This window comes from Lissotriton helveticus, chromosome 1_1 (genome assembly GCF_964261635.1).
Source record: "Lissotriton helveticus chromosome 1_1, aLisHel1.1, whole genome shotgun sequence".
In the NCBI taxonomy this organism is placed as follows: Eukaryota; Metazoa; Chordata; class Amphibia; order Caudata; family Salamandridae; genus Lissotriton; species Lissotriton helveticus.
Window position 1 is genome coordinate 1,291,362,225 of NC_136057.1, and position 23,149 is coordinate 1,291,385,373.

Sequence of the window (23,149 nt, forward strand, 5' to 3'; positions counted from 1 at the left end):
GTGGTAGTGCTCCCATATTGGGGATTGGAGGGAGCTATAATGTAGCTTCAGGTATGGGTGGTGTCTAGTGATCTCTGTAGGTGTGATTTAAAACCACCAACATTAAGACATATAGTTCTGAGTATGTCAAAAGCTGAAACTTACTCCTAGGTGCCAAAATCCGGCAAAAGTGAGGGGGGTGTTGCGGGACTCAGATAACTGCAGGTTGCTAGTAAGGCACTGCAAATACAGTATATACAATATATGTAGCGAGGGTTAAAATCATATATATAAAACCACACAAACAAGTGTATATCTTGCACCACCCTCATTTTGCTTATGATATCACATATAACCTTGGGGATCGTGGTACTCATCAGTTCTTTGAAGAATATTGTTCTTCAAATTTAATGATTCATGTCAACATTGATGTAATTTAGCATTTCATGATGTATTTATTTATTTTTGTGTTATAATTTTTTTATTGACATTTTGAGAATCTCATCATAAGTACAATAAAGTTAATAATAAATATACAAAATATATGGAAAAGGAAAAGAAAATCCATTTATGATAACTACTATGCACCAATAAATAACACTTACAACTATAAAGATAAATAGTAAGGTATACAGTTGAATAAATATGGTGTGAGAAACGTTAATTATTTAAATAATGCAAGCAGCATATATAAGAAATATAAAAGTCTTAAAGAATCAATTATAGGTTAACTCAATAGATATATAAATTGAGTATAAAGATTAAACATTATATATAGCTACAAATATAGAAAATAGTAACATGACAAATCTCCTTAGCCCTCGAGGAGTAATTCATTTGTAAAATCGAAACTTGTAAAATAAATCGAGAAAGGAGTATTGAATAGAATATAGAAAAATAGTTGATATAAGAACTAACAGAGCATATCAATAGAAGTTATATGAAGAGAATTGAGAAATGAGATGTCAATAAGAAATAGTAAGAATAAAAGAATAGAAGAAAATGAGAAAAGAGATAATAATAAGATAATAGAATAATAAAATAATAATACAACAAAACTATAAGTAAGTATAAAAATAGGAAAGCATGAGAACCAGGGGGGGGAGGAGGGAGGGGCGGGAGGAAGAAAGAAAGTATATTGTCAAATGTCAGATCAAGGGGCATTAGAATCCACTCCTGGAGTGTTGTCATCAATATCCATGCCACTATTCAGATTCAGGAAAGGTGACCAAACATGAAGAAATATGTCAGTTTGATTTTGAAGATTATAAATGATTCTCTCATGTGATGCTGTTTGGAACGTAGTTGTCAACCATTCTTCTTGCGAAGGAGGAGATGGAGATTTCCAATGGCATAGAATACATATTTTTGCTGTGGCCATTGCTGTTTGAAAAAGACGACATTGGGGTTTGGTGAGTTTTGGGATGTATTTATTTATTAGAATAAATTGGACCGTAATTGAATTGGGTAATAGGTTCATGGTTGTGGGATGGTGTCTGTATTGCACAGGGAGGGGCCTTCTTTAGTTCTTAAAACTGATCCTAGCACTGGGCCACAACCAACATCTTTTGCCTTATCCCTTTAGTTTTTGCCTTATGTACCTCCTCCTCTAAAGACAAGAGCATATTCCCCATATCTAAATACACTTCAATGTATCACACCCTGGAGGTGAGAAGTTATGAACTGCCCAAACAATCAAGGAAGTACTTGATTTGCAGCATGAGGTCACCATGAAGTCTTGTAATCTCTATGCAGCAGACCAGAAACTCTATAAGTGGCAGGGTCTTTTGAAATCACTGTGAGGGAAAAGATTAAGAGAAGAAAGTAACTGGGGCATATCATCAAGGGCTGAAGATATAATTATCACCACTTTAGCGTTCGTTCTCGGGCGAAAAGCGTAGATAATTTTATTACATTATTTGCAAGGACACACTAGCGCCTGTTTCCTTGATTCAGCTCCCGTTTTGTTCACGCCTCGCTTTCCATTTGATGCAAAGTAGGCTTGCCTGACAAAACAGCATGGGAAAACATTGCTACTCCAGCTTCGTGATATCAACAACGAGGGGTAGAGACATGTTAAATCCCGTTAACTATGCCTTAACACAGTAATTTAACGTCTGTTAAATTCCTGACTAAGGCATAGCTAACATGGGAGGTGGATTATGTTGATACGACCACAAGGTCGTATCACCAAGGCTATCTCCGTTTTGGGTGCAACATTGCTGGTTTTCCAGCGATGTTGGCCCATTTCCCTGGAATATCGGCCTAGAGTAACCCTAATAACACATTACCAGGGCGATAAATTCCACCGATAGACGGCGATAAATAAACAAGCGCTAAGCGCGCTTTGCGTTTATTTATCGCTGTCCTAGTAAATATGCCCCTGATTAGCTTGCAGGCCTCTTAGTCCTCTCAGTCTGTAATGCATTTAAAATCACTACTGACATGTTTACAATCCAGTCAAGTAACATCAGAGATGACTCTTGTGTTTGTGCTCCAGAAATGCCCCTTTGCTAACACCCTTTTGGTTCTATTCCTTTCTATTATAGTCTTTCTACCTGTCTCCTTATCAATCCGTTCTTAGCCGTCCAACCTAGAATGCACTGAACGGCTGCATGTCACTTTGGTTTAGCTATAGCTCCCAATGAATAAGGAAACACAGTTATATTGGGTTTTATGTTAGGGTCTTTCAATTCTAGTGGTACCATCATGATGTTGTTTATCTGCTCTATAATGGTCAAAGAACAAGTTTTTGTTCTGGAATGTTGTCCCAATAGCTGCTACGCTCGGGTTGGGGTTCATGTTGGCTTTTTGTTCAAGATTGCAACAGCGTTGTGACACCCATGGCCTGCCTTCTAGTGCTGACTCTACGAGCCTGGAAGACCCGCTCGAGAGACTGGCGAGGCTCTGGACTCCCTTGACCTGCAGGAGGTCTGGCACTGCCGGCCGTCATGCCACGTTAAGGCGCTTGCTGAATTTGCAGCCACAGGTGCCCTAGGTAGACTGAGTTGCCCCTAGGCTGGCCGGCCGACCCATAAACCTGATGCGGCCAGCTTTGATCTGCACGGCCCCCTTCGACTTGTACCTTCCTTTACTGGGGCTGCCTTGTTTGAGTTGCTGGCACCGGACTCTGCAGTGGCGGTATGCGACGGAGCTAATGGAACACGGCCTCAATGGCATTCAACTACCAGCACCTCAGAAGATTTAGGCCATGTGGAACAAGTCTTCCAGCTGCACCATTGTTAAGGGATCACCAAAATTCGAAGGGGCCAGGAGTCTACAACACCTTTAATGTGGTAAAGCACTTGACCAAATCTCGGTTTGCCTGGGCCCAAGATGGCAGACACGAATACATTGTGAGCACAAAGCTGCTACGCCAAGGAGCCTCCAGTGTCCCAACCTCAAAAGAAACAGAAATCACTGTCCCAGCTGGCTTCGGTTGCAAGGTAGGTGCCTCATGCCAATGCATTTAGTGTGCCCTGGGCTGAATCTGGCATATAGGCCGTCCACTATGCGCCTGGCCTCAAAATGCCCTCTCTTAGATGTCCATGCTAAATGGATGGTAAATAGATGGTAAATAGAGCTTTTATCTTACGCCATCCTCAGACTTCCAGACTTTAACGCCGCGTAAGGGACGTTTCGCCCTGACGTTTGATTGAAGCACACAGAAGATCTTCTCTCCGAACCCTTGGCTAATTTTGCTAAAATAATATATGCAGCCATTGGGGAGATCCTTTTTGCAACATAAGCTATGTGCGCCACAACTTTGTATTGAAAATTCTAACTTTTTTAGCTATTGGTGTGATGCAATTTAATAACACAAGTTGTGTATGTCACAACTATGCATCTTGTATTTTGAATTTTTTGGTCGTTCTGTATGATTGCGGTATACCATCTAAATCTGTGAAATCATCAGGGGTTGCAGTATCCCCTTTGAATAGATTTTTTCGATGCTCAGTTGAACAAAAGTCTTTGTCCTGATGAGGACCATGTAATTATACAAAGGTCAAAAAGCGATTGACACATATGTGGCCATAACTAAAGAAGGACACATCGTCTTGCTTGTTGTTGTTTCAGTTTTGACTTGAACCTCCCTTGCTATGTAATTCCTTCTGTCTGCCACTTGTCTGGTTTGTAATGTATATCAATTTTTTCGTTTACCAGTGTATGTTTCTGAGCGCATTGTCTTTAATTGTTTTTTAATTATATATTGAATAAAATTTGTATACTTTCCTAATATTTCTTAAGCAGGATTATTTTTATTCCTTTTTCCTCCTTTTTCTTCCCTTTCTTTTTTCTTTTTTTCTTAACAAATTCATTGTTAATCAATGTTTGTAAATTTGATATTGTTAACTTGAACCTTTGTTAGGACCAAGTATTGTTTGAGTTGCTGGCACCGGACTCTGCAGTGGAGGTATGCGACGGAGCCAATGGAACACGGCCTCAATGGCATTCAACTCCCAGCACCTCAGAAGATTTAAACCGTGTGGGACAAGTCTTCCAGCGGCACCATTGTTAAGGGATCACCGAAATAAGAAGGGGCCAGGCAATCTACAACACAAATAATGTGACAATGCTCCTGACCAAATCTCGGTTTGCCTGGGCCCAAGATGGCATACATGAATACATTGTGAGCACAAAGCTGCTAAGCCTCAGGAGCCTCCATCATCCCAACCTCAAAAGAAACAGATGTCACTGTCCCAGCTGGCTTCAGTTGCATAGTAGGGGCCTCATGCCATTGCATTTAGTGTGCCCTGATCTCACATGTCCATGCTAAATGGATGGTAAATAGAGCTTTTATCCCGCGTCATCCTCGGACCTTGCATCTGATGACCATGGGACTCCTGAGACAGCTCCTTCATTGCCACTGACAGCGGATCATGGGCCCTGGGGGAAGTGAACTGGACTGCTGATGTGCCCTTTCTATGCTACCCCTTCACTATCCCCACAAGACTAATGTAAGGGTACTGGCACTGCTCCCATGACTCCTGGGGCTGGATGAGCAATACCACGGGGAGTTCAGCTGGGGGAGAGGGCACAAGGGCTTCAGTTAGTGCAGCAGAAGACCAAATCCAACTGAACCTACTAAGGGACGCCCATCCCCTGATGGCACTCTCTCCTTACCTGCCTCGGCTGCCCTTGGGAGAAAATAGTTGCGTGAGCCTTCTTGGGGAAGCCTGGAGGAGAGCCTTCCCTGTTTTTGCCCCCACGCCCTACAACCATACCATTGCATTTAGTGTGCCCTGCTCTCTTAGATGTCCATGCTAAATGGATGGTAAATAGAGCTTTTATCCCGCGTCATTCTCGGACCTTGCATCTGATGACCATGGGACTCCTGAGACGGCTCCTTCATTGCCACTGACAGTGGATCATGGGCCCTGGGGGAAGTGAACTGGAATGCTGATGTGCCCTTTCTATGCTACCCCTTCACTATCACCACAAGACTAATGTAAGGGTACTGGCATTGCTCCCATGACTCCTGGGGCTGGATAAGCAACACCACGGGGCGTTCATCTGGGGGAGAGGGCACAGGGCTTCAGTTAGTGCAGCAGAAGACCAAATTCTACTGAACCTACTAAGGGACGCCCATCCCCCGATGGCAGTCTCTCCCTGCCTGCCTCGGCTGTTCTTGGGAGAAAATAGTTGCGTGAACCTTCTTGGGGAGGCCTGGAGGAGAGCCTTCAGCCTTCCCTCTTTTTGCCCCCACGCCCTACAACGGAGAGCACAGCAGGAGAAACGGAGGTTCAGTTACTGCTGAGGCAGCCTAAATCCTGCTAAACTTTTCAAGGGGTAACCCAACTCCCAACCGCAATCTCTCCCTGCCTGCCTCTGCCGTCTTTTGGCCAAAACATGGGAGCATAGCTATAAATTGAGCATGGCAGGATCCTTCCTGGGAAGGCTGGGAGAGACAGCTAACCTCCGCTTGCCCTACCGATTACTTGTTCCATCTTGGACCAACAAGAGGTGCAATCAAGGTACGATCCCAGTGAGCACACCAAAACCTTAGCATTCATTTTCTAAATCGTTCCTTTTACATTCCATCTTGTACCACCACCTAACATGGTCGAGAGGACCTTGGGTACCAGCTCCCCACTATCACGCCTGTCCACATCTGCCACCAATGCTTTCAAGATCAAATGCCCCCCTATTCTTTCCAAATACACAAAGAAAAAACTGAAATATAGGACCCTGAGAGACCACCTAGAACCCCTCTTTGTAGACCAATACATTTGCCAAAGCAAAGGCCCCCTCAAAACGAACCTCCTTCTCTTCACTAAAAACACTGACCTATGAATAAGGTCCCTGTGTAATTTTCTCCCATCCTTCCATCCTCCTTTCTCTCTCAACCCTTTGGTCAAAAACTGAAATGCTCTTCTCCCTTCAGCTTCACGGGCAACCTTGCTATTTTCAACTACAATAACGGAAATCATGTTTCAAGCCAACAACACAATCCTGGCCACAGTTGACCTTATTTATCCCTCCATAAGCCCTCCAATGATCTTCCGCGCTCCCCCTGTCCAGTCATCTCTAACACCCCTCACCCACACCCTTCCCCTTATGGTGCACCCAGACAAATCCTCTCTTCCCACACTCTCCTGCAGTCCGATATGCTCCCCTCAACCCATTGCTCACTGCCAACACTAAACCATGAACACACCTCCCTCAGACAATCTCCGTACCACCCATCTCCAAACTCCAACACACCAGTATCTCCCCTTCTGGTCACCCCCCTTTCTCTGCCCCACAGTTGACCACAAAGTCTCCCCTCCCCTCCCTCATCGTTCACTGCCATAACTTATCCTAATACCAGATTCTAACAACCCACATCTCTCCCAATCATAACTGATGAACATAACTGACCTCTGCTCAACAAGCTCCTTTCCTCATTCTCGCACCTCTTTCGAAGAATCGACATACTTTCATCGACTCTTTCCCATCTAGGTATCTCCCTATTCTTCATTGCTGCTCCCTCCTTCACCCCCTCTGTCCCTCACCCCACACCATTCTACATACCATAAGACATTTGGCTACCCAGACCCAAACAGACACAATGTCCTATAGACATCTCAGAACTATTCTATCTCCCAGAGAGTTATGCAGCTTCAAGTTCCATCCCCCATCCTCTATTACCGCAGTGGGTGACCTGATCTCTACCATTATCTCATACTGCAGGCAATCTAACACATACCATCCTGGTGTACGTTCACCCCCCCTTAACTTGATACAAATCCCAACCTCCCCGAACAGTCTAGCCAGAAAGTCAACAGCTATTCCCTGAACTGCATGCTACACAATTGTCAATCTGCAGTCTAACACTGTCCAGAGACATTTACCTCGATCCTGGACCATAACCTTGATATGCTGACCTCACCCAAACTTGGCTCAAAGACTCATCTAATCCCACTTAAGACCTTCTACTTGCTTCCAAATACTTCATCTTACACAGAGACCAGGAACACAGATGAGTCTGCGGTCTCACCCTAATTCATGGAAACGCGTTGAGATACAGGATCCTCCAAATGCCTCAGTTTCAATCTTTTGGAATGTATGTCATTGGAAATACCCACATCCACCACCTCCAACATCATCAGACTGAATGTGATTTACCATTCATTAGATAATAACAATTCCTTTATCGAGGAATGTATGGATCTCTTCACCTCTCAATTGATAGGCTCAAACAACAGGATCTTCCTTGGAGACTTCAACATTCACTGGGGAATTGGATGTAACAGCCTGGTGGACACCTTTACAGCCTTTCTCAAAGACATCGATCTCTGACAACACTGCCTTAAATCCACATACCTCAAAGGTGCCATCCTTGATAATCTCCAATTCATCCAATCAACAGTCATATGATCACATTCCAGTCGACTGGTCTGATCACATGCAGATCCCATTCTCCATCTCTGGCTCTTATACGAAAACTGCCAGGCAACCCAAGAAAGAGAAAATATGGTACAGGGACACATCCAACCTCGACATTGAAGCCATGGCCACCATGCCCTTTCCTTCCCTAATCTCGATGACATCCCACTGTAATATTAATGAGGCCACTGACAAATACAACTCCTGCATAGAATCCCTGATCGACAAATTTGCACCACTATCTAGACCAAATCCCTCCAACTCCTGGTTCTCAAAAGAACTCTATGAAGAAAGAAAGCTTAGCAGAAAGAGCAACAAAGAATGGAGATTAGCTCCCTCTCACCTGATTATGACTGAATCTTTAGAGCCAAATCCTCTCACTTCAGTGAATTCTGCAAAGAACAGGCCAAAGCACCCATTCGAGGTTCTAGCACAAGCAACAAACCCCTCCACAACTTCAGCTCTTGAGCCATCAGTGACCCACTGCATCAAATTTGTGGGTTTCTTTGACTGAAAAGTCAGAGACATCCATACCTCATTACACACCAATGAACCTGTAGAAAATGAGACTCTAAATTGCTAGGCAATGGAGTCATGGTCTTCTTTCTCCCCCATTTCCGAATGAGCCCTACAGGGAACAATCTGAAAAGTTAAACCATCGAACCCCCTTCAGGACACCATTCCTGGGTCTATCAGCAAATCTCCTGCCACACACCTACTCCCCCAATGGACCAACATGGTCAACTTCTCTCTTCAACAGGGCCAATTTCCAGAAAGGCTAAAAGTGGGTCAAGTCCCTCCTCTCTTGACAAAACAACCTCTTGACTCTGAGAGCATGAACAACTACTGCCCAGTCTCCACACTTCCATTTTTAGCCAAAGTGAATGAATATTGCATTTCTTCCCAGATCACTTCACACATTCAAACAAACAACATAGACTCTCTCCAATCTGGTTTCTATCAGGGACACAGTAGTGTAATCCTAGAAATAGTCACCAACTCCCTTAGAAGTCTTGACTCTGGGATCTCCTGTCTCTTGGTAATCCTGGACCGGTCTACTGCATTTGACACTATGAACCTTTTGGACCTCCTTCGCACTCTTGAACAATGCATGGGCTATGGAGGCACAGTCCTCAATTGGTTCTCCTCTTACCTAACCAACCGCTCCTAAATTGTGAAATTGGGCAACATGTTCTCAAGACCAGTCAATGTACATTAGGTGTCCTTCAATGCTTGAGCCTCTCCCCAACCCTCTTTAACTGTACCAGGAACCACTATGTGTGATTCTCAGAAACCCTGGCATTCTTTTCCACCCTTATGCTGACGACACTCGAATATACATGAAAATTACTTCCCCGAAGACCTTCCCCTCCTTTCAATCATGCTCCTAAAGATTAGGTACTAGATGTCTAACCAGCACCTACAACCTAACCCACCTAAAAAAAAACAAGATGTTGATCTTAGCTCCTGAAAGCAAAACTCCAGTTCAGGAATGGATTGCCAACTTTCTCATACTGGATGGATGCCCTGACATTGTCCAGAGTGCTAGGTCCCTTGGTACCACCCTTGACAATCATCTAAATCTCCAAAACCACATCTCAATCATGACCAAAAGCACATGACACCAAATCAGGCAGCTATGGGGCATCAGACAACTGATCCTGTAACAAGACCTCACAACATTGGTGTAGTCTCTCATCCTCTCCAGACTAGACCACTGAATCACCCTTATATCAGGCATTCCCAGAGTTCATCCAAGCCCACTGAGAGCAACTCTAAAAGTAGCAGCGCGCTTCGTACTGGGTCTCCAGCAATGTGACCACATTTTCCCTGTTCTGCTACCCTCCAATAGCTTCCCATTGAAACTCCAGCCCAATTCAAAACAGCCTGCATTAACCAGAGATCTCTGCACTCCTCTTCACCCTCTAATCCCAGGAGCAAATAAGGGTTCCAGAAATGCCCAATCCTTACTCCTGGAACCCCCCTTCAGTTGAGAATGGTACATGAGCCAGTCATTCTCTGGTAGTGCTACAAGAATCTGAAACTCCTTACCTCCCTGCAATCGACTAACAACCTGCTTAGTCACCTTCAAAAAGGACCTCAAGTTCCTCCTATTTGACAGACACCAGGGTTAATCACCCTTGACCATATCTAAGTACTGTATCCAGTGGAGCCAAACTACCTTCATTGTATGTCCCCACCATCTTAACCAATGCTTGAACCATGTACATCCCTGTCCGACGACTTCTTTTGTCCTGGTCGTAGTTACTGATGTAATATGTCTGAATGTAAATATTATTACTCTAACTAGCTGTACCCTTGTATCATGCTACTGTTATAAAGTGCTCTTATGCCTTCAGGCCATGTCTGTGCTATAAAAAATTGCATAAATAAATAAATAAATACAAATGGTAAAGGCTGTGCCACTGAAGGGAGTGGTTTTTAGGTCTCGCCTGTCGATGCGCATGCGCATCGAGCTTGCGAGACTATGGGGGCTTATCCACTCTTTATCCAACTTGCAAGGAATCGTGGCGATTCCTTGCAGTGCCCGTGACTTTTAAGCTCAATGCGCATGTGCATTGAGCTTAAAAGCGCGTGCACAGCCGCCCGCATTCCTCCGACACCTTTGAAGTGAAGCTTAGCTTCACTTCAAAGGCCCGGCTTCTTCACACCCACATGCCGCTCTGCCCCGCTCCGCCCCCTCCCCTGAGTCATCCTGCCTGCCCAGACTTCTCCTCCCCCCTACTTACATCCCGCTTTCACTTGTTAACTTTACCGCTGTCCGGGTGGTTCCATGTTATTTCTTTAACTACCTGCTCGTGACTGCCCGTCCTCGTGCTGGCACTGTGCTTTCCTCTGTGAACTTTAGGACTTCTCCATATAACTGTGGCATTCCAGAAATTCGTCATTGGAACGCAACGTGCAACGCATTGACCCGACGTTGCTCTTTGATTGCGCACCTAGAAACCTTGACGCGCAAACCAGCTTCATTCTCCTTGGCTGACACACCCAGCAGCCTTTACAGACGGACAACAGCGTGTACAACAGCTTTGTGCCAATACTAACGTGCACACCAGCTTTGTGTCCATTTTATGTACACAGCAGCTCCATGCTCTATCGCTCACGCGCACAGCGACGCTGTGTGCACTTTAATGCTCATTCGCTGGCACGCACAGCACATTTGTGCAAGTATTTGCATGTCTACCCTGCAATCCTTTCGCTGATACGCACAGCTTGATTTTAAAATTGTGTGTATAAGTTACAGTTCACTCGCTGATGCACACAGCAACTCCGCGGCGCTGACGCGCACAGTTGGATTTTAAATTGCGTGCCTACTTTACAGTTTACTCACTGATGCGCACAGCAGCTCCATGCTTTCTTGCAGACTCGCACAGCAGTGCCCAGTGCAGACTTTTACGTTCTTTCGCTGACACGCAGAGCACTTTTGTACAAGTATTTGGTCGTCTACCCTGCAATCTTTTCGCTGATACGCACATCTTGATTTTAAAACTGCGTGTCTAGTTTACAGTTCACTCGCTGATGCGCACAGCAACTCTGCTGACGCGTTTAGCTGGATTTTAAATTGCGTGCCTACAGTACAATCGCACAACACTTTAGTACAAGTATTGCGTGTCTACTCTGCAATCTTTTCGCTGATGCGCACAGCAACTCTGAGTGCAGTCTCTTTCAATCGCTGACACACACAGCACGTTCCCATCTAATTGTGTGTATACAGTACAACATATTATATCCTATGTCTTCATTAACAATATAGTGTATATGTACTGAATATATATCCAGCATTTCAGACTGCATTTCAGAGCTTTTAGAAATGTTTATGGCTTTTTTTTTTTGAAATTCTTTAGCATTGGCTACAGGAAACAAAAATGCTAAAGATTTACAAAAAAAACCCATAAACAATTCTAAAAGCACTAACTCTAATGCTGCGAGACCTATTGCATTTTCAATGCTTGTTATCCTTGCCTCCTAGGCAACAATAGAAAGAACAGTCTGGTGCTTGCTCCATAATTAGACTACCGAAACCAGCACATGCTACAGTATAATCCTGAAATAAAGAAAACATGTCTAGTAAACTATGATACACCAAAACATCTGGTAGTGTGATGAATTAACATCATTATATCTCCTAAATTATAAAGCAGTAGATCTAACAGATGGCAATGTGATTCTGGAATAGATTGAATCTTTAATGATACATAGCCATTTCCATTTTTTTAAATGTCAGTGCATTTCCTTCCTAGGAGGACCTTGTGAATACTGTTGGCGAAAGTGCTGCATTGGGAGTATCTGGAATTGTCATGTGGGGAGACCTTACTTTGAGCAAAAGCGTGGTAGGTCACATGTAATCTAATTTTTTCTTCTGAAAATTGATTGGGTCGTTTATAATCATTATGTGTTTTGCCTTTGGGTGTAGTATTTAGAACACAGATGAAGGCTAATAGATATTAAATGTGCTGTCAGAAGAACTTAGGTAGACATGTACTTCATAAACTGAGAGTCACAAACATAGTTTCCACAGGTTATGTTTAGACTATTTGGGACAGATTTACAAAGGTATACTTAGACCTGAAGTTCAAGGTTACACCTGAAGTCTAAGTTTAGATTTAAAGTCTAAATTTGGACCTGATATCTAAGTTTAGATTTAAAGTCTATTTTTAGACCTGAAGTCTAAGATTAGAACTAAAGTCTAATTTTAGACAAGAAGTTTAACTTTAGAACTGAAGTCTAAACTTAGACTTCAGTTCTAAACTTAAACTTCAGGTCGAAACGTAAACTTCTGTTCTAAAGTTAGACTTCAGATATAAACTTTTTTATTTTTTTATTTCTTTATTGCATTTACATTGAGAACATCAATATAATGAAATGAAATTAAATGAAATAAAGTATTTATAGAGCGCACGGTGGCCAAGCGGCTTCCTGGCGCTGAGAGCTATACTGAACAGAACAGACAGGGCCGAGGAATTTAACAGGGGTAGGCCTGGGCAAACAAGAATGTTTTGAGCGCTTTACGGAAGTGTGAGAAAATAGGGATAGAGCGCATGGAAAGAGGGAGAGAATTCCAAAACCGGGGGGCGAGGACAGAGAATCTGGTTCCACCAGTGCAGGATTTGCGAAAGCGGGGAATAGTGAGGAGGGCAGAAGTAGACGAACGGAGGGTACTGGCAGGGGTATGAGTGGAGACCAAGGAATAGATGAACGCTGGAGCAGAGCGATCAACAGCCCAAAAGACTAGGCATCCTAGTTTAAACAGGGATCTCTGTAAAACGGGGAGCCAGTGAAGAGATTTGAGGACAGGAGTGATATGATGAGTTTTGGGAAAATGAAAAATAAGTCGGGCAGCCTGATTTTGGATTGCTTGAAGACGACGGGTTTCGTAGGCAGGAATACCCACGAACAAGCTGTTTCCATAATCAAGGCGGGAGGTAATGAGGGCCGAAATAATAATTTTGAGGGAATCAAGGGAAAAAAAGCAGGAGATCTTACGAATCAGACGGAGGGAAAGAAAGCAGGAAGACACTACAGAACTGACCTGGCCGTGCATTGAAAGGTCACAACTGACCCTAATGGCCAGCGTTTTAACGGACGGAACAGGGATAGGAGGGGGGCCAAAAATAGGGGGCCAAAAAGCGGAGGACCAAGGGCTGGATGAGCCACCAGTCAAGACAAGCTCAGTGGACCTCTGTCTCCTTTCTTTCTTTCTGCTCCTTCACTCGTTTTTCTCCCCTTTCTATCTTTCACCTTTCTGCACCTCTGTTCTTTTGCGCCTTATTTCTGCCCATTTCCCTTTCTCTCCCTCTGCTCCTTCACTCGTTTTCACTCGTTTTTTTCCCCTTTCTATCTTTCACCTTTCTGCACCTCTGCTCTTTTGTGCCTTATTTTTGCCCATTTTCCCTTTCTCTCCCTCTGCTCCTTCTCTCGTTTTCACTCGTTTTTTTTACCCTTTCTATCTTTCACCTTTCTGCTCTTTTCTGCATCTCTGCTCTTTTGTGCCTTATTTCTGCCTATTTTCCCTTTTTTCTTTATCCCTTCTTTGTTCCCTTTACCTTTCCCCGCCGCTGCTGCCCCCGCGGCCCCTCCCCCCCAGCACGACCGGCCCAATCCAGCTCCCCTCCCCGCTCCCGCCTCCCAGCTGTCCAGCCCTCCATGACCCCTACTTAATGGCGGCCACTGCGGGGACAGGCGAGCAAGACCACTGACTCATTGTCAGTGAAATTGCTCTCCCACCCTCGCAGCTCCACCATTAAGTGAGGTGCCCCTGCCCCTGCACTCTTGAGTGTTGGTGATCGAGGCCCTCCTCCACCCGCAGGTTTCCCTGCGCCTCATCCCTGGTGGTCCAGTGGACCTCTGTCTCCTTTCTTTCTTTCTGCTCCTCCGGCCTGGTCGCCCCCCTGCTCCTCTCCTGCCACTGCAGCCCTGCTTACCTGCTTCCTGCTGACAGAGTTCCGACGCCGCCAGCAGCGCCCCAGCCGCCGCTGGGCCGCCCGCTCTGCCGGTCCCGTTCCCGCGCCTCCTGCCTGCGGCCCCGCCCCCCCGCCACACGACTGGTTAACCCCTTCCCGCCTCCCAGCGGACCCGCCCTCCCTGCTCCCCTCTTATGACGCCCCCTCAGCGACCGCGCAGCGGACGCGCGCAGCGGGAGCACCGATTGAGCGCCGAAGGTGCGCCAAAGGTAAGCCCGTCTACGCTCGTCCGCGCCTGGACCGCGCCCAGCGCCAGGACCCCTGGCCCCCGCAGACCCCAGCCCACCCGCCGGACGTACGACGCCGCCACCCTCAACGCACTCAACGCCGGCCGAACCCCTGGATGCTACCGAGCCACCCCGAGACGCACCCACGGACCCTTCATCTGCCAGGCCTGCAAGTTCTCCTGCACCCGGACCTGCACAGCACCAGCACCCACCAAGCCGAACTCCAGCAGCAGCCACCTGAAGTGCATCCTGCTCAACACCCGCTCCGTCCACAGACACGCCGTCGAGCTCTGGAACCTGCTCGACACCACAGCCCCAGACGTCGCCTTCCTCACGGAAACCTGGATGAACGCCTCCTCAGCACCCGACATCGCCATCGCCATCCCCAACGGCTACAAGATCATCCGGAGAGACCGCGTCAACCAGACGGGAGGAGGCATCGCCATCATTCACAGGAACACCATCCGCATCACGACCAACACCGACGACACCATCGCACCCGCCGAACACCTGCACTTCCAGATCCACGTCAACCCCAAGACCACCCTCAGAGGCACCCTCATCTACAGACCCCCGGGACCACGCACACAATTCAGTGAGGACATCGCCGACTTCATCAGCCCGCTCGCCCTCCCCTCAGCCGACTACATCCTCCTCAGGGACCTCAATTTCCACCTGGAGAACAACGACGACCGCAACACCACCACCGTGCTGGAAAACCTCGCAAACCTGGGACTCAAGCAACTGGTGACCACCCCCACCCACCTCGCCGGACACACACTCGACGCCGTCTTCTCATCCAGCAAAGACATCGCCTTCAACCACGCCACAGGACTCCACTGGAAGGACCACAGCTGCGTCCACTTCACCTTCAGAAGAACGACGACCCACCACCACCAGCAACAGGTTGCCCGAAGAAGCTGGAACAAGATCACAACCGACCAGCTCGCCGCTTCCCTGAGTCAGCACCCTCCCGCCAGCTCAGCGAACCCCAGCCAGGCCGCCGACAACCTCACGAAGTGGATCAGCAACTGCGCGGACGAACTCGCCCCTCTGAGGACCCCGCCCAGCAGACACGGCAGCAAGAAAGCCCCATGGTTCACCGACGAACTCAAGAACTCCAAGAAGAACTGCCGAGCACTCGAGAAAGTCTGGAGAAGGGAACCAACACCGGACAACATGACCACCCTCAAGCTTGCCACCCGGAAGCACCACCAACTGATCCGCGCCACCAAGAAAACTGCATTCAAGGACCGACTGGACAACAACGCACACAACTGCAAGGAACTCTTCAACATAGTGAAAGAGCTCTCCAACCCCAACGCCGGAAACAACGACATCACCCCATCGCAAGACCTCTGCAACTCCCTCGCCTTCTACTTCCACAACAAGATCGCGGACATACACAACAGCTTCAGCAGTCAACCATCGCACACAACGACCGCAGCAACGCCGCCCACCACCACCCTCCGCGCCTGGACTCCGATCAGCACCGACGACACCGCCCGCATGATGAACTCCATCCACTCCGGATCTCCGACCGACCCCTGCCCCCACCACGTCTTCAACAAGGCCGACGCTGTCATCGCACCCCACCTGCGGGACATCATCAACACCTCCTTCGACACCGCCACCTTCCCGGAGAGCTGGAAGCACGCCGAACTCAGCGCTCTACTAAAGAAACCAACAGCGGACCCCAGCGAACTCAAGAACTACCGCCCCATCTCGCTCCTCCCGTTTCCAGCCAAAGTCATCGAGAAGACCGTCAACAAACAGCTGGCCGCCTTCCTCGAGACGAATGGATCCATCGACCCCTCACAGTCTGGCTTCCGAGCCAACCACAGCACCGAGACCGCCCTCATCGCTGCCACCGATGACATCCGAGCCCTGATGGACAACGGAGAAACAGCGGCCCTCATCCTCCTAGACCTCTCCGCGGCATTCGACACTGTCTGCCACCGCACCCTAGTGCAGCGTCTCAGCAACATCGGAATTCAGGAGAAGGCACTGGAATGGATTGTCTCCTTCCTCGACGGAAGAACACAGAGAGTCCGTCTACCACCGTACAAGTCAGAGGCCACCAAAGTCATCTGCGGCGTCCCTCAAGGATCCTCGCTGAGCCCCACCCTCTTCAACGTCTACATGAGCCCCCTCGCGCCCATCGCACGCCAACACAACCTGAACATCATCTCCTACGCCGATGACACCCAGCTGATCCTCTCACTGACCAATGACCCCGCCGCTTCCAGAGCCAACCTTCACGAAGGGATGAAAGATGTAGCCGAGTGGATGATGACCAGCCGCCTGAAACTGAACTCAGACAAGACGGAAGTCCTCATCCTGGGCTCCTCGCCCTCCGCCTGGGACGACTCCTGGTGGCCCCCCGCCCTGGGCACCGCACCCACACCGACAGACCACGCACGCAACCTGGGCTTCATCCTGGACTCCTCCCTCTCCATGACCAGACAAGTCAACGCCGTCTCCTCGTCATGCTTCAACATCCTGCGCATGCTACGAAAGATCTTCCGGTGGATCCCCACCGAGACCAGGAAGACGGTCACCCAGGCCCTCGTCACCAGCCGACTGGACTACGGCAACGCCCTCTATGCCGGAACCACCGCCAAGCTCCAGAAGAGACTCCAGCGGATCCAGAACGCCTCGGCCAGACTCATCCTCGACATCCCCCGACGCAGCCACATCTCCGGACATCTGAGAGACCTGCACTGGCTCCCCGTCAACAAGAGAATCACCTTCCGTCTCCTCACCCACGCACACAAAGCCCTACACGACCAAGGCCCGAGCTACCTCAACAACCGCATCAACTTCTACGCTCCCAAACGCCACCTCCGATCAGCCAGTCACGCCCTCGCCGCCGTCCCCCGCATCCGAAGAACGACAAAAGGAGGAAGGTCCTTCTCCCACCTGGCCGCCAAGACCTGGAACTCCCTCCCGACCGACCTGCGCCTGACCCAAGACCACCTTTCCTTCAGGAAGAAGCTCAAGACCTGGCTGTTCGAGCAGTAGCAGCACCCCCCCCCCCCCCAAGCGCCTTGAGACCCTCCGGGTAAGTAGTGCGCTCTATAAATGTCCATGATTGATTGATTGATTGATTGAGTCTTATCTGGGTTGAGCTTGAGATGATTGGCGCTCATCCACCCGAAAATAAAAACCAAAGTGGAGCGAAAGAAAGATAGAGAATGGGGGGAAGAAAGATAAATGACGAGCTGGAGGTCATCTGCATAGTTGTACACAGAGACCCCCAGATCGAGGAGAGAAACAATAAGGGGGCGGATGTAAAGGTTGAAAAGAAGAGGGGAGAGAGAGGAACCTTGGGGAACCCCACATGACACCGGGAGGGGAGAGGCAGAGAAACCGGAAAGGTGAACAGCTTGTGAGCGTCCTAAAAGAAAGGACGTAATCCAGGAAAGAGCAGGGCCCCGAATGCCCGCTGCGCTGACACGGTCAAGGAGGATGGAATGATCGACCGTGTCAAACGCAGCGGACAGATCCAGAAGAACCAAAGCTTGAGGGGAGTTGGTGTCGGCCTTGGCTTTCAGCTCATCAAGGACTGCGAGCACCACTGACTCGGTCGAATGACCCGAGCGGAAGCCAGCTAGGTGGGAAGCGAGGAGATGGTTCTGCTCAATGTAAGAAGAAAGACAGGAAGTGACATAGCTTTCGAGAATTTTGGCAAGATAAGGAAGAAGAGAAATGGATCTGAAATTAGAAGGGAGGGAAGAATCAAGACCAGGTTTTTTGAGGATGGGAAAAACAATCGCAGATTTAAATGAAGAGGGGCTCAATATAAAAAAAACAATCCCATGCAGAATCTCCCCTCCCCCCCAGCTGACATCGCTGACTTCCTCTGCTTGCATTGTTTCATTGCATCCTTCCAATAAGTATATACACAGCAATTTAGCCAACAACCCTTAGCAGGGCAGGCGGCGCTTCACCATAATTGCAGATTATACTTCTGTTAGGGGACATTCTGCACAATCCGCAACAGCAATGTAAAGGCAACCCCTTGAGCCCTTGCCCAGTCACTTCTGTCTTTATCGCACACAGTGCACCATCACTCTGTGGCCCCCTCGGTTCCCTCTCTGATTTCCAAGTATATTTGGTACAGGCCCCAGAAGTTCTTAGTTCTGCTAGTGGGGGGCTGTAGCTCACTATAATTTTCAGATTGAGTGCAGCAATAGAGCATGTCGTGCGCTCAGGAGTGGGCAATGGGACTCTCATCCAGCAACAAGCCAGCACCCGGCGGGCCACGAGCAGGCCCATGTCTACCAGACATCTGATCGCCCTTGGCAGCTTCTTGGTGTATCCTAATAAGGCCATCAGGGGGTCAGGTGTGATGACAACCTCCGTCAGCTCGCTAATGTCAGCGAATATTTTCCCCCAAAAGTCCCAGATGCCAGGGCACTGCCAAGCGAGGTGTAGGAAGTCTGCATCCGGGGCGCTGCACCTCTCGCAATGAGCAGAATCCCTCAAGCCATATCTGCAGAGTCTAGCTGGTGTGTAGTACACCAGATTCAGAAATTTGAAGTGAACCAGTCTATGTCGGCCATTGAGTGATACTTTCTTAGTATTAGTACAGCAATATCGTCACGTGTCATCGTCCAGTACAGTGTCTAAATCAGTCTGCCATGCTAAGCATGCCTTAGTGTATGTTTGTTGTGTGCTCGCTTGCGTTAGTTTGTATAGATTGGACAACAGTTTCCGGGGAGAAGCAGTTTTAAGGACATATGTGAGCTCAGGAACCTCAGGGGGCTCTGCCATGTCCCCGCCCAGCAGGTCACTGAGAGCGTGGCGCACCCTGTGGTACTGGTATCGTGTCAGAAGGGGGGGCATGTCACAGGTCCCCAGGGCTTGCTACCATGTCTTTGTAACCCCATCAATGAATAGGTCACCCGCCGTTTTTATGTTCAATTTCTGTAAGGCAGTAACTACTCCCTTCTCCTTGAGCGGGGGCAGCCATCTGGCCCAGTCTACTGGCATCTCCGGTGAGTACAACAGAGCGCCGTTTTGCATCTGTAAGAGACTATGCCATGCATGATTTGTGGCTGTTACAGAGTCTAATAGGCCAGTTCTGCGATCAAGCGGTTGGAAGATCGTATGTGGGAGTGAGTTAGGGCTTGCAAAGAGAGTCTCCATGCGGACATGCGGTATGTTCCGGTCCCCATGTAGCCGAGTGTGTAGATGTGATGCCTGAGCTACACGGTAATATGCCTCCAGATCAGGGGCTCCGAGCCCCCCATAGAATATGGCATAGTGAGTATCGTCCACTGGACACGTGGCTGTCCGCCCGCCAGGCCAGTTTGGTCATCTGCTGTTGCAGCCGTGCGAAGAATGATTTGGGGAGAATAATCGGGATGGTCATGAACAGAAACAAAAATCTGGGGAGTACCACCATTTTCATTATAGATATGCGTCCCATTAAGGACAAAGGAAGCTTACTCCAGGTTATTACGTCGTCTTTTAATTTACTGACAGCAGTGCCATAGTTAGCTCTAAGGAGGATTTCCGCATCCGTGTATAACTGAATCCCCAGATAACGGACCGAATCTGTGGTCCACTGAAGCGGGTATTCCATTGGTGTTGGCTGAGTTATCGGTGTCAGTGGAAAAGCCAGCAATTTGGTCCAATTGACCTTCAAGCCAGAGAGAGCCCCAAAACGAACCACCTCCCTGAGCACCGATGATAGGTTATTATCAGGGTCGCGTACATACAGCAGGGTGTCATCTGCGTACATCGACACTATGATCTTATAGCTGGGGAATCCTATGCCCTCATTACCGTGATATTCTCGCAGAGCGCACGCCAGCGGTTCAGCCACCAGGGCATATAGGAGGGGCGATAGAGGGCACCCTTGCCTAGTACCTCTACTGATGGGAAAAGAGTCCGAGACTAGGTCTCCCATGCGGAGCCGAGCCCGCGGATCATGATATAGTGCCCCCATCATCTGTAGAAACGGCTGCCCTAGACCCATGCGCTGCAGTACCATACGCATGAAAGGCCACTCCACCGAGTCGAAAGCTTTTTCCATATTGAGGAATACAGCCAGTGCTTTCCTATCTTGTCTCACATGCTGAATCGTGCCCAGGACCGTACGTATATTGTAGACTAGGTTCCTACCAGGGATAAATCCAGCTTGCTCCGGGGCTACCAGACGATCTGCAAGGAGTGCTAAACGGGTGGCCAAGACCTTGGCGAACAGTTTGGTATCGACATTCAGCAGCGACAGTGGTCTATATGAGCTGCACTCATCGTGAGGCTTACCCGGCTTCAGTATTGTAACCAGGAGCGCCTCCCGACTTCAGATATAAACTTAGGACCTGATTCACAAAGGTAAACTTACACCAAAAGTCTAAGTTTAGACCTGAATTCTACGTTGAGACCTAAAGTATAACTTTACTAATAGTAAAGTTAGACGTTTTGTCTAAGTTTAGACCAAAAGTCTAACTTAGACCAAACGTTTAACTAGTTTACATTTGTGAATCAGGCCCTTAGACTTCAGGTCTAAGTTTACCTTTGTGAATCAGGCCCTTAGACTTCAGGTCTAAAGTTAGACTTTAGGTCTAAACTTAGGCTTCAGGTCTAAAGTTAGACTTGAGGTCTAAGTTTATATTTGTGAATAGGGCCCTTTGGTTCCAAGTCTACAAAGCGGTATACTCCCTTGGCCTACATCAAGCAATACTTTTGACATAGTATTTTATGCTCTCAGAAGCTTATTGGATGGTTTTAATGGAAGTAGAGAATCTATATCTGAAGTTGCACAACCCTGAAAAAATGGATCAATTTTTATGGTACAGGATGGGCACGGTAAAGGCATCACGTTATATTAAAACATGGGCAGAATAAAGAATTTCATTGCTAAATTCTCATCATCAGTAAATCATGATTACAGGCTTCTTTGTTGTTAACAGGTATCATACATGGAAATGTGCTCTTTTCTCTGTGATATCCTCCCCATACTTATCATTCCACATACTATAAAGTTGTCTCTTTTGTAGAAATTTTTACTTTTTTCATTTACATAAACCTTTTCTAATAATGCATACAAAAAAAACATAGTTCATGCCAAAAACAAGATGAGTCTTCAGTGCAGGACTAGTATTGTGTTCACAGTGTATACAGTATCATTAGAAATTGAAGAAATAAAAATTATTGGACCTCCCTCCCCTTGTAACCCTAATTGTACTGCATACATACTAAGTCTGGGCAGTGAACTCTGCTCCTCTCACAGAGTTTGTGCCTGGAGCTGAGTTTTATTCCTCACTCTCGTTCGTCAATGCCAAGTTGGCGAGTGCGAGCAAAAAATCCTCCTCCTGGCGAGATTGTTCCTCATCCACAATCGTCAACGTCAAGTTGGCAAGTGCGAGCATCAAAAATCAGCCTCCCGGAGAGATTTCTCAACTCGGGCGGTCAGATTTCTCATTGCGAGTGGTTGCATATGGTTGCGACCGCTTGAGTTCAGAAAAAGTCAGTTTGCGTTGAGAAAGCTGCCGCTCGAGTAAAAAATCTACTCGAGTGGCAGAAAGGAAGCAGCACCTGCTTGGGCTGTGCATGGTTCCATTCATGATGATGGCACTGAGCGGACAAGCACCTGGCGCAGAAAATCACTGCAAACGGCATTCATCTAATGGACTCCGCCACTTGTGGAGCTCCGGGTAGCGAGGCAGAGGTTTTTTGTTGCACTTTGGGGAGTTCCACATAGCGGAACTCTGCGAACTCCACCCAGGCTTAATCCATACATCATGAATAGAGAGGAGAGAGGATGTGGTCTGATGGATAGACTGCCGAACTTGGAGCTGGGAAACTAAGGTTAGAGCCTTGGGGTCGACTCCACATCATGTCATTTTGAGCAAATCACTTAATTTCCCCGCGCCTAACAAAACTTGAATGTGTCCTTGTGTTACGTGACTGGTGCTCATATAAAGAACTCCAATACCTTTGGGTGGAGTTTGCGCTATATAAAACTGGAATTTACAAATAAATTAATTAATTATCTGGGTCTTATAGATTTTTTGTGAATTTTCTCCCTCTGTATTAACAAGTCTCCCTCCTAAGACTCACAAACTTGCATGATATCAAATTAGTCAGACATCATTTTGGCCTTGTCTTTAATTCAGAGACCTGGGGGCTGATTCACAGAACTAATCAGAGAGAAAATCCTAAACTTACTACTTTTGGTGTTCACAGAAGGCATTTAGTAGTAGTAAAGTTAGGACTCCTAACTTTACTACTACAAAACAGAGGCAAAATCCTAACTTTACGTCTTTCGGTACTCACAAAAGGTATTTAGTAGTAGCAAAACTGCAGTGATTGCAGAATGCAGCAGCCAGATTAGTACTGGATATCCCTAGGTTCAAGCCAGTCTCCCACGGATTAAGAGCCCTCCACTGGCTTCCAGTGAACAAAAGAATCAAATTTAAATCCCAATGCTTGGCCTTTAAAGCACTTCGCGGCATAGGGCCCCAGTTTTTGAGGACTTACCTGAAATGGTATATCCGGCTAGAAGTTTAAGATCAGCTTATACAAAGCCTCTACAAACACCTAAGTTCAAGCAGGTCCATGGGGTGGAAGAAGCTT

General features: G+C 47.4%; 1 protein-coding gene across 1 annotated transcript in view; it reads left to right on the top strand.

Annotated features, from left to right (window-relative positions):
• Nucleotides 1-23,149, top strand: part of LOC144822924 (hyaluronidase-5-like) — a 426,042-nt gene that overhangs the window by 299,212 nt on the left and 103,681 nt on the right. Inside the window, exon 3 of the mRNA XM_078680963.1 lies at nt 12,111-12,200. Within this exon, the coding sequence (XP_078537089.1) occupies nt 12,111-12,200 (90 nt within the window). The remainder of the gene's footprint in view (nt 1-12,110; nt 12,201-23,149) is intronic.